General features: G+C 39.9%; 1 protein-coding gene across 1 annotated transcript in view; it reads right to left on the reverse strand.

Moving 5' to 3' along the window:
* LOC135547445 (anosmin-1-like) overlaps nt 1–12,561 on the reverse strand; it is a 59,654-nt gene extending 47,093 nt beyond the window's left edge. The window contains exons 1-2 of the mRNA XM_064976471.1: nt 12,301–12,561; nt 5,377–5,424 (exon numbers count right to left, since the gene is read on the reverse strand). Of these exons, the coding sequence (XP_064832543.1) occupies nt 5,377–5,424; nt 12,301–12,495 (243 nt within the window). The 5' untranslated portion in view covers nt 12,496–12,561. The remainder of the gene's footprint in view (nt 1–5,376; nt 5,425–12,300) is intronic.
* Nucleotides 12,562–13,310: the final 749 nt, after the last annotated feature.

A 13,310-nucleotide genomic window follows, 5' to 3' on the forward strand; every position in this document is an offset into this window, starting at 1 on the left:
CAAACAGAGGCACTGTACGACATGGGCCATTTGTAGTGATTGTTTGAGCTGACACAAAGGTCCCTGTGCTTTGAGAGGCTCAGAGAGAGACTCTGTAAACACTCCACTCAATTATGTCGATATGAAGTGTGTGTGTGCGCATGTATGCTCATCAAACAAGACAGAACTTTAGGGTTCTAGTCCTTGTTTGAATAACCAAACTCTTATTTGCTCAGTTCTAAAATATACCAGAGGGATACAGATCTCATCAACAAATTGGAGTTCAGTATTATGATGGTGAACTTTGAATATTACTTTGTAAGATGCTACATCATGTTCACACTCCAATAAATCATGCCTGAAAGTACAGGCTAACAAGTGCAAACTGATTTGTAACACCAAACGCACACACACAGACAGAGGGTAAATGAGTGCAAAGTCACATGCTTGTCAAGAGAACAAGACGTCCATTAAAGAATCTCTGGCATTTTCAGAGATTCAGCCATGTAGCCGGTTGATTATGAAAACAGTATGCTGTGCATTGACTTGCAGCCAGCAAAAGCCTTTTCAAACATAAAACTCATGATGAATGACAAGGGAATGACTGGTGCCAAGAACCGATGTTGGCCATCACTATGGAAAGGAAAGAAACAAGTTGAGCTGCATTATAGTGAAGACAATGGAGGCTCTACTTTAAAATATACATATCATTTAAAACACCCCGACAAGGTCATTACAAATTACCTCAAAATGTAATCTTCTGGAGCACAGAAATATTAACGTTGAATATACTTTAGTCATTTAGCAGCTCCTACTTATAAGCGTGTGTAAATGTCATACTGTACAGTATAATGTACTGATACTATGCATATGATCACATATGTAGGTATCCACACACATACTGTACCAGTCAAAAGTTTGGACATACCTACTCATTCAAGGGTTTTTCTTTATTTGTACTATTTTCTGCATTAATAGTAAATAATAGTGAAGACATCAAAACTATGAAATAACACATATGGAATTATGTTGTAACCACAAAAATGCTAAAATATATTGTATATTTGAGGTTCTTCCATGTAGTCACTCTTTGCCTTGACAGCTTCGCATGCTCTTGGTATTCTCTCATGAGGTAGTCACCTGGAATGCATTTCAATGTGCGCCTTGTAAAAGTTAATTTGTGGAATTTCTTTCCTTCTTAATGTGTCTGAGCCAATCAGTTGCGTTGTGACAAGGTAGGGGTGGTATACAGAAGATAGCCGTATTTGGTAAAAGACCAAGTTCATATTTTGGCAAGAACAGCTCAAATAAGTAAAGAGAAATGACAGTCCATCATTACTTTAAGACATGAAGGTAGTCAATAAGGAAAATGAAGAAATCTTTCAAAGTTCTTGACCAATGCAGTCGCAAAAACCATCAAATAATAAAACTGGCTCTCATGAGGACCGCCACAGGAAAGGAAGACCCAGATTTACCTCTGCTGCAGAGGATAAATTCATTAGAGTTAACTGCACCTCAGATTGCAGCCCAAATAAATGAGTCACAGAGTTCCAGTAACAGACACATCTCATCATCAACTGTTCAGGGGAGACTGTGAATCAGACCTTCATGGTCAAATTGTTGCAAAGAAACCTCTACTAAAGGACACCAATAATAAGAAGAAATTTGTTTGGGCCAAGAAACACGAGCAATGGACATTAGACCGGTGGAAATCTGTCCTTTGGTCGGAGTCCAAATGTGTGATTTTTGGTTCCAACCGCCATGTCTTTGCGAGACACAGAGTAGGTGAATGGATGATCTCCGCATGTGTGGTTCCCACTGTGAAGCATGGAGGTGGTGGTGTGGTGGTGCTTTGCTGGTGACTCTGTGATTTATTTAGAATTCAAGGCACACTTAACCAGCATGGCTACCACAGCGTTCAGCAGCGATACACCATTACCATCTGGTTTATGCTTAGTGGGACTATCATTTGTTTTGACCCAACACACCTCCAGGATGTGTAAGGGCTATTTGTCCAAGGAGAGTGATGGAGTGCTGCATCAGATGACCTGACCTCCACAATTACCCGACCTCAACGCAGTTGAGATGGTTATGGATGAGTTGGACTGCGGAGTGAAGGAAAAGCTTCCAACAAGTGCTCAGCATGTGGGAACTCCTTCAAGACTGTTGGAAAAGTATTTCTCATGAAGCTGGTTGAGAGAACAAGAGTGTGCAAAGCTGTCATCAAGTCAAAGGGTGGCTACTTCAAATATATTTTGATTTGTTTAACACTTTTTTTGGTTACTACATGATTCCATAGTTGATGTCTTTACTATTATTCTACAATGTAGAAAATAGTACAAATAAAAACCCTGGAATGAGTAGGTGTCCAAACTTTTGACTGGTACTGCACACACACATACATACATATGTATGTAACAAACACACACCACACACACACACACACCAGCCTGTATGAGGACCTGAAAAACTGACGTTCCCCAAACCTTTTTCAATGAATCACAATCCGCATGGATTTGATTTAAATATCAAAGGAATATAGAAATATCTAGATCTCATATAAAAGGGGATGGTTTGCATGTGGGTGTGAATACAAGACGTTGATTGCAATGAATATTCATAACAAATGCAATACTGCGAAGTCAGTAAAGAGTGTTCAGCAGTTCCACATTTCACTGTTTCATATTATCCATGTAGTCATTAATAGAAAAAAAGGGAGCCCTAATTAGTGTTGGGCAATATTACGATAGTATCGTCTATCGAGGATGATTGACAGCCATCGTTGATGGCGATGACGTCGTGATGTGACAGACGATACCTAAACCTATTTCAACTTGACTGCTGGCGCACAGTAATGAGCCGAGTCAAGAAGTGCACAGCACGGATGACAATCTGAATAAACTGCATATATTCCTATTTGCTACACAGTAATGAGCCGAGTCAAGAAGTGCACAGCACGGATGACAATCTGAATAAACTGCATATATTCCTATTTGCTACACAGTAATGAGCCGAGTCAAGAAGTGCACAGCACGGATGACAATCTGAATAAACTGCATATATTCCTATTTGCTACACAGTAATGAGCCGAGTCAAGAAGTGCACAGCACGGATGACAATCTGAATAAACTGCATATATTCCTATTTGCTACACAGTAATGAGCCGAGTCAAGAAGTGCACAGCACGGATGACAATCTGAATAAACTGCATATATTCCTATTTGCTACAGACTATTACAATAAATGTGTTATATTTACAGAATGCAAGAGAACAATGTAGACCGACCTTAGAGTTTTACCAAAGCAGCACAGAATTTCCGCTAAAGAAAATGTGTTTTTGTTTTTTCCCTCTCGAATGATCTGGGTCAAAAGCCGAAGTTCCTTTTTACAGCAGACGCTCTGGTGTCCTAATGTTATAGAAGCCCAATGTTCTATTTTCTCTCAATTTGATATCAATATGACTATTAAGACACTTTTTCAGTTTAATGCATACTGGATTTCCACCCCCACACTATTTCATGATCAAGTGATTGAATCTAATGGAGTTCTAGGCTATTTAAGGAAGTTTAAGTTGTTTTTGAATAACTTAAAACCATGGTAGTCCTAAACTAAGGTAATATTGAGGGAGATGTAAAAACCAATAGCAATGAGCAAGATAGAAAACAACTAATTATATATTTGAACAAACCTTACAGTACAAGACAGAAATGCATGTGAGGCCAGACAAAATCCCTCCTTGTCATTGCAAACCAAACAGCCAAATGCCTTATTCCACTAATGGAAATATCATAAAAGCATTAAGACAAATTAAAATTATGAAGAGTATTTCCCAAACATTCCAATAAAGTGTTTAATGTCCTAAAGTTGCAGCTTTTAAATGGGAACAATTATGAAAGTCAGAGTCTATGCTATTCTCAATCACAGCTTTATTTTGAATGACATATTTCAGGCCACAAGAAGTCAAATTGTTTGCTCAATGTCAAAAAATCGAATGAGAAGTCAAAAGAGCTGTGACCTAAGTTCTGAAAGAAACGATACGTAGCCTATAGGCATATTATTCTAGCAATATGCTACCTACAACACATAGTACCCTAGGCCTAATAAGATATGAAACTGGTATTATCATTATCCAGTTCTGGGGACAACAGAGTTGCTTGCTCTGCACCCTATGATGATTGACAGTGTGTTACTCACTCTGCGCTTTGGCACACAGACAGGCCTAGGCTACGCATATTATTATTATTATTCATTTTTGTATCTAAAGTTGCTATAGCCCAACCCTAGACAAATCATCATTAATAAATCATTGAACACTGATTGGGCCCAAATGTTCAGCATACAGGCTCTAACAAATAAACTGGGTGTCCTTGGACATTTCCAAATATATGATTTATAATAAAACCTCAATAAAATAGTGTAAGAAACGCAAACAATGACTCCCTGTGCTGCATGAACAAGCCATACGAGTAAGTAGTCAGTACAGACAAGGATGAGATCCAATTTGTCATCGCCTCCGCAACAGCACGCTTCCCATAAGCTATTAAGACAACGTTTTTATAAATGCAAAGGAAAACACGGGAGAGATGAAAAACAAAACAGAGACACGCTCTCGCGAAAGAGAAAACTGTAAGCATCTGTAGAAGTGTGAATGACAACACTATTTACATCCTGGGTGGAATTTAGTCCTCCGACGATGACATCATCAGGACCAACGTGGAGGCTGGTTGCTGCTGTCCTGGTTGATATGAACAGAAGAGTCTGACAGAGATGGGGTATCAGTTACTGTCCCAAATGGCACCCTATTTGCAGTACCCTAATCTTGGCCAGAGTCACATAGGGACAAGCTGAAAGGTAGTCCACTATTTTGTGAATAGGGTTCAAAGTTGCCCCATGTCTTTGATCCCCACTGTTGTGTCATCATCATCCTCCCTCCTGGTTGTCCTCCCAGAATGCCCTGGGCTGAGCCTGTCCTCAGTATACTGTCTACTCAGTGGGCTCAGCACCACAGTGAGGGGCTTGTCAACAGCTCCCAGAGAAGCTGAGAGGACGTGTCAGCACCATCCTTTCAGAGGACCTGTCAACACCATCTTTGTACCAACTGTCTTTGGGACAGGGCACGAAAACCAAACAAGACCTTCAGGAAACGCTGGATAAAATGGACTACTGTAATTCTAATGAACAGGGGTTTAGTGGTGTCAGAGATGGGTGGTGGAATCTCAGTAACCCTAGAAGAACTTGACTGATGAAAAGGTGAAGTGTGTTCACGTAACGGCTATCATGGTTTGAAATTGTTCACCTAAAACTTCTATAAGGTTTGGGTATAGACAGGTTTCTCAAACTTGCTTTATAAGTTTGTTATTTCATTCAAAGCACATGCAGTCAATACTTGTTACATACCTTTGAGCACTGTTTGTGATTCTGACACCAAACCAAGGATCCATTATTCTGTAATGAAAATAGAGAGCAGATTATGAGTTACAATTTTCAATTCAAGAATGATCAATTAAATGCAAAACACATCATAATTCAGTCCAGTAGCTATTCACACAATAATTCATAACATCCAAAAACAGAAAGAATGCTCTGAATCAGTTTCACCACAAAACTTTCTAATTTCTTTATTTAGAAGCCATGGGAAATGTATCAAAACTCAGTTTAATCTTTGAACGGAGTAATACACCCTTATGTGTAACCTATGGAAGCTAGGTCAGAGAGGGGTGAGGGCATATCTCTGGTCAGTTTCAGTGTCGTTCAGCAGAGCACTGTGACCTCAACTCTTATCAGCCTGCGTTTGATCTCACAACAGACATCCCAGAGGTCACTCACACAGGAACTGATGTCAGCACTCTTGTGTAGACTGCAGACACCTCCAATTCCCCCTAATTGCTGTGGAAGTGCCACCTTCTGGGTTCCATGAAGCCAAACATTTGGTCCTAATTGTGCCGGCTAAAGAGAGTGTCTCCCTGTCATCTTGAGAAGTTCCAATGGGCTAAATGCCTGGCTCAAGTGTCCATTTCCTGAGCTCCAAGAAACCACAAGGCTATTATCTTCAATTATGGTTTCACTTGGACATTAAAAATGTAAGATAAATGATCGCCCAGACAAATTGACCAGTTGATTAATTCGCTGGTGGGGGTAATTCCATGGTAACAGAATGATGCCGATCCCCAGATTTTTCACTTTAAAATGTATGCTAAAAAAAGTTAATGATTTTGTTTGATATACATTTTAAAGTGAAAAATCTGAGTCTCAGCATCATTCTGTTACCATGGAAATACCATGAACTAAAATTTTTGCTAAGGATCTAGGTATGAAGGCTTGGGTGCAAGTGTTTCATTGATTCACTCAAATCCCCATTGCAGTTTGTCTGCCATTATGAATAGTTGGGAAATTCCAAATGTAGAGAAAGGAAACCTTCTCATTAAAGGCGATGACTCTAAATTTCCATTACTAGACATATGTTAAAAATGAAAGGTCACCGTTATACATGAATCCGTGCTTTGTTCCTTACAATAAGACACTGCACCAGGAATGACTGACTAGCCAAACCTTAAGGGTCTGTGAACCAGAAAGTCTGCATAAGTTCAATGTCAAGTTCAAAGTATTCTCAAACAATGTAATCCAGTGGAAATTCCCAGTGAGACCTCGGGAAAGAACTTCTCGTTAAAGGATTTCATTTGCCATCCAGTACCAGTGTGTGTCTGGTGTCAAGGATAATGGTCAGCCAGTTTAAAAAGCATCCATGATGCATCGGGAAGTCTAGAGCAGAGACTTAACAGCAATTCCACGGTAACAGAGTGACAGTGAGACGCTGATTTTTCACTTTAAAATGTATATGTTAAATAAAAAACAATGATCGCAAAGTTAAGCAAACAATTTCCACTGATTTCCATTTGACAGAAATACATTCACTTGAAGAAAAATGCAGATAGAAAGTTTGGTAACAAAGTAAAACTGAAGGAGATTTGCCCTACCGTGGAATTGCCCTACTGCTAATTGTAATAACATCATAAAGAAATCCATGTTACTAATGAATAGGATGCAAGCGTGACAAATCTCATAATTCTACTAAACAAAGACCAAATTAATAGACGGAAATGTAGGTAAAAAATAGACATGTTTTACCTATAGCTTACATTTCGTAGTCAGCCCTAGTTTGGAACAGGAAAACCTGAAGAATTCACCTTAAAAAGGCAGGCTGCAGCAGGAAATGAAACTTTTTCTTCTGTAGTACTATATGTATTTGTATTTGATTTTATCTTTATTTTACTAGGCAAGTCAGTTAAGAACAAATTCTTATTTTCAATGACGGCCTGGGAACAGTGGGTTAACTGCCTGTTCAGGGGCAGAACAACAGATTTGTACCTTGTCAGCTCGGGGGTTTGAACTCGCAACCTTCCGGTTGCTAGTCCAACGCTCTAACCACTAGGCTACCCTGCCGCCCCAACATTGAAATGTTGTGCTCTATAACATGATGAATGTACATGTGTAATAACATGATCCAAAACATGTACATTTTTTACATGTGTAATACAAATCTAATGGCCCTAAATAAACCCAAAAAGATCAATCAAACATGTCAAAATAATATATCAGTGCCACTGACTCTGTAAATAAAACCCTGGCAATCACTCAAGATCATTTATACACATTGGCATGACTCCAACCTGCTCCTAAATCACAGGCACAGTTTTTTTACACCTTTCCTTGCCCATCCGTCAGTGGCAACAGAAAGAGATCTGTGGAGGGGCTAATTTTGCTCAGTGACAGCATCTCTGCAGCACCGGCGGGGCTCTGTGGGATGTTGCCCCAGCTGTCCAGGCCTGACCTCAGCATGTCATGGACCAATGGGGAATAATTATAGGTCAGGACTTCATCCCAACGACTCAGTGGCATTCCTCAGCAGTTTCAATATGATGCAGTGCTGCCGAGGAACTGTTTAAGACTCCGGTCGATGAATGCTTTCCACATCCGGATATTCACTAAAACGACTTGGAGAGCCAAATAGTTGCTCTGTGTGTCTGAACGCTTTCTCTGTGTCACTGGTAAAGTCATGTAAACACAGATTCACCCCAGAGATGTATTCTGGCTTGTGCCAGCTGAGAAGGCAGAGCAGGTGACCAGGGCCATGTTGTATTTCTAGACATCTGAGGAACATAGGCAAAAAGCCTGCTCTGCTTTAGAGTATAGCATTCCTTCTTTTGAAAACAGCTATACATTTTGTTTTCCATCCATCTCTGATTTGTGGTGCCATCGCTGTTCAGTGTTCACTTTCTGAATCCATTTGATCCTTTATCAACTATCGTGTCGCTGTAGGCCTACATTACATCACGCAGTGCTGATGAGCGATGAATGTCCTGCTTTTTGAAGTTCAGCACTTCCGCACAGAAATTACAATAGGTCACTTATACATCACTGACATTGGTAAAAGCGCTGACAAAAATCTGTTTGGATCAAAACATTGTCAACCAATAAAATATGTGTAGCACATAAGGGATGTGCAGACCATCTTTTTTTATATTATGGATTTGTTTTTAATGGCCAAGCACCCCATGCAAAGTGTTTGATTTCATAGGCAATTGGAACCCCAGGTAGAGACAGTTCAAAGAGCTGGCAACCTCTCTATATGTCTATCAACAACCCAGAAGCCTCTCTGGACCAAAATAACTAAGCAACCCTTCAGGTTCCCCTGTTGACTGTTCAAATAGCTGTGGGCTCTAAGCAAATCAATCAGGGAATTGACATGCATGGATTGTGACAGTGAGGTTCCTAAGTCATATTCTTCAGCATCAAGGTTAATATGAAAGTGAATGTTGTATCAACTGAAGATGTTGAGCCTGTATCCCGTTAGGAATGTGTAATGTTTGTCTGAGGAGGCACTAGAGGGTGTAGCAGGCAGTAGCACTCACTGGGAGCTGAGATTTACAGACATGACGGTCGTGGTTTAAAAGCTTTTACAGAGAGGTGAGGCCAAGCTACACAGAGCCCTATTCATCCCCTGTCTTCACTAATGAAAAAGTCCACACATGAGACGAGCAGTGGCTGTGGTTTGATTCCACCCCAACTTATTTAATATCAAAAGACAAAAACAAGGGGATACGGAAAAACTACTTTCCCATGTTTTTCTTTCCTTCGCTATGAACACAGGTCTCACAAGTGCAATACTTTAACTTTCAGCACCCCCGCTCACTGGGTATGAACGACCAAATTTAAAATGTTATATTTTTATGACTTAAAATGGACACACCTTGTTTTTTGGTTTCATGGGTAGTCATAAATAATCCACTACAAGACTGATGCTTTCAGAATGCATTAGTGAACAGAGGTCCCAGTTCACTCCTAATATTTTAAATGTCCAGTGACCATATTTATAACTGGGTGTTCCCCTCTCTCTGTCTATTGTACCAGGGTGACAAGTCCCCCATATATGAAGGAACATTTCAATAAATACATTGGTATTTTGGAAGTACTTCTACATTTATAAATCCTAAATTGCCATAAATCCAAAGCCCAAAAGGTCATGCCTTTTTCCAACTCTGTATCTGTTCCTGCTGAGCTCAGTAACTCATCACTGACAATTATCCTTGGATCCTGATTCGGCCAAGTTCAAAGGAGGACTTGTGTGGGAATTTACAGTTTCAACTGCTAAAATGTTTTATTTCTATATGCAAAAAATGTATGTATAACTTCTACAAAGGAAAATATAAAAAAATGTACATCCCCTTAAGCTTTTTCACATTATGCTTCCTTCATTTTTTCTAATAAGGGATTCAATTTGACTCTTTCATACAGATCTACATAACCTAATTCTGAGATAGGGTTTTATTTTTTCTGGGGGAGGATTAAACACATTTTTATGCAAAATATACCAGAGTTGCTTTCAAACAGGTGTTGAATGTTCCTGACCGATCAAGTCTCAGTCAGACTTAAATCTGCTTTAAAAAAAAAATGGAAAAAAAAAATCAAACACGGTTTAAATATCACTGTCCATTGATGATCCCCATACAAATGTACTGCGTCTGTGCAATTTTGACAAAAACGATGGATATATGATGCCCTAAGAGTTGTGCAAAGTTGGTAAAATATTTATAAAAATTATTCACAGCTGTAATGGCTACCAAAGGTGCTTCCACCAAGTATTAACTCAGGGGGGTGGAGACTTATCCAATTATGATATTTCAGGGGAGGTGTTTCTTAATTTGTAACATTTTCAAAAAACTTTCTTTCACTTCGAAAATGTATTGTAGGTTGTGTAGAATTTTTTAAATATAATTAAGTCAGTCAACTTTTTTTTTTTAAAACGTTGCTATAGGCTTATTGCTGAAAAGGGTCTGTTTCCATGAAACTGGAAACGTTGTGTGTCTTGGAGTCCTTAAAAACTATTAAATTAATCCTAAGCATGAATGCTTTCTGAGTGGAATTAAGAGGTCTGCAGTCTCAATCATGTTAGAGGTTGGAGGCAAGCCCCCGCCTAGCTGGGCCTGCTCTGTAATGAGATCTGTCAGAGGAAGCAGATCCACCTGTAGGTCGCAGCACGTTGAGCGCTGACTGGGCAGGCTCCAGTGTTATGGCAACAGTACATTAGAGCTTATCACATTTAGCCAAAGTGGGCCTCTGCGTTTAGCAGGAAGGTGACCTCACTGGGGATAGCATCAGTGGGCCAGTGTCCCCGCTATGAGGTGTGATGCTGGCATTTGGTGGCAAGGGTTAGGGCCATGGGCTAGAGCAGGGGGAGGCATGTTTTTCCAGCTGACCAGACCTCCCATTTCCACATGAAAGAGCCTGCTGAGAACACAATGCATTTAACAGTACTCAGCGTATCAACAACAATTGGCTTCTATTCTTGGAGCTCCAAGCATGCTCAACCAGTCCCTTATCACGGAGCAAAAATGCACCTCTTTTATAAACACATCCTCCTAATTTCCTGCCCTCTGAACACAACAGAGATTGAATACAACTTCTGGGGCTCAGCAGTCAATTATCAGACAATTAACCCATTATAATGGAAGGGGAGTTAATAAATTTCATTTCAATCTCTAAGACTTTTCAGTCAAATAGTGATTGATTATAGACCTCCATATTAAGAACATGGGCAGTGCCGAGAAGTTGTTGAAATTATCTTCAAATTCATTTCGGTGAACTTCACTAGACTAAATGGTCTAATAAAGAATCGGAAAATAAAATATATCAATGCTTCCTAACATAAAACCAACTAATATAAAGAGAGAAGACAGGAGAGGGAGACAAAGCACTCAATGATAGTTAATAACAGTTGACCAGCTCTCCCAACATTGATTCCAAAACACACAGCAATCAGTAATTAAATAGAATAGAGAGTATAAGCCCAGACTTCATCCTGCAAATGTTCTTAAGTAAAAACTAAAAACTGACTGCAGATAGGAGGTGAAAGACAGTTGGGGGAAGAAAAGGATCTTTTTACTGTGTCCTTTGAGAGAACAATGTGTCTAGTGAAGGGTGAAAAACAACTTCTGACACCACATACCAAATCACCCAATTAAAAGGTTAATTCCACAGCAAATCACTTCTTCCAACTCAAATTCTAGAAGAGCATCGAAACCTGCTTGGTGGTCATCTTCGTTATGCATAATCATATTGTGACCTATTTTCTGGGTTATTGTGGGTGCTAATTGTGAGGTAATTTAATACATGGGGTGAAAAATAAAACTGACCCATTTTGATAGAGGGCTATAAACAAATCAGATCAAACATCTAACCACAACATTCTTAAGACTCAAAATCAAAAGCAGCCCTCATATTTCTTACTATGGAGAATTAATGAACCAGTTTGACAAAAAAGGTTTTCACATGCACAAAACAGCAAGGCTATAATGTCCTTCCACTATAATAATAATAATTATTATTATTATTATTATTATAGTGCCCACAATACAGTAGGTACACAATATGCATCAACTTTGCAACTTTGGAAAGCAAAACCAATAGACTCCAAGTCCTATAGGATCATCAGCTGCCACTGTTTTAGTCACTGTGTGACAAGTGAAGTCCAACAAAACTATCAGCAGGCTATTCTGTCAGAGAATAGGCCACATTGTTTATATTTCAGAACCACTTCATTTATGCCTTGTTTCATTTGTAATGTGACAGACGCATTCATGTCCTATAGCCTATTCATCAACTCATCCATATGGGGTGACACACACACACACACACACACACGCACACGCACACACACACACGCACACACGCACGCACACACACGCACGCACACGCACACTTTTTATTTTGAGGGGGACACATGAAGCGTAAAAGTTGGACAGACTGTGAGCAACACGCTCCTACCTGGGAGTGCTTGAAAAAAGCAGAGATGCGAGTGATATGCAGGCTGAGACATCTCGAGGCGCATCTTGCTCGGTAAATGCTAGCAGTGAAGAACGAGTCATCCTGCCTGGTCCTCGCAGCGAAGGTTCCATGGGTCGACAACACTGTAATCCATAGACACAGGGTCACACATACAGTTGAGCTCCTGGGCAACATTGTCCGACGACGGGTGCTGCTTTTTATCCGTTCACTGATCGGGCTACACTGCGTGTTGACTCCGCTGTAGAAACTAAAGAAACTTCAATTATACACTGGGGAGGAGTCAGAACCGCGTGCGCTTTGTGATTGGCGGATACCGTGGTGATTGGCAAATACTGCGAGTGCCTTGCAGCAGGTAGAGGTTATGGACTCACTATCAAGCATTTTCAAATATGAATTCTATTTGAGTAGATGGTTTGAATGATTTTGTGCTGAAAATCAATTAGGACAATTGTTATGAATAATATTTTTATTCAATGTCACCTCAAATGTATTGGAAATATATTGATTATTTGAACTGTCTCTACCTACATGTACCAGTGGGTAACCTGTCAGGTGTGAAATGGGAAATGTGTTTTTTGTGTATCCCAACTCCCCCTGAAACACTCTCAGAGAGTGGCCTCACAGTCAGGTACTCTATAAGAGTGATTGACAGTAACCCTGGAGCAATTAGGGTTAAGTGCCTTGTTCAAGGGCAGATCAACAGATTTTTCATCTTGTCAGCTCAGGGATTCAAGCTAGCAACCTTTTGGTGACTGGCCCAACACTCTAACCACTAGGCTACCTGCCACCTCATGACATTGTAATACTGCATGATCAGGTCTACTTGGAAAACCTCTATCCTAGTGTGTGCAATGAGACGTTCAGCAGATCTTAATTATAGACAATCTCCCTAAAACATAAATGGCTCATACATAAGCAACACCATTTACAGGAAGCTCCACATTTCATGTGTGCAGCGGATTGCAGGAAGTATTCGACCTACTGCCACC

Source organism: Oncorhynchus masou, chromosome 10 (genome assembly GCF_036934945.1).
Source record: "Oncorhynchus masou masou isolate Uvic2021 chromosome 10, UVic_Omas_1.1, whole genome shotgun sequence".
NCBI lineage: Eukaryota > Metazoa > Chordata > Actinopteri > Salmoniformes > Salmonidae > Oncorhynchus > Oncorhynchus masou.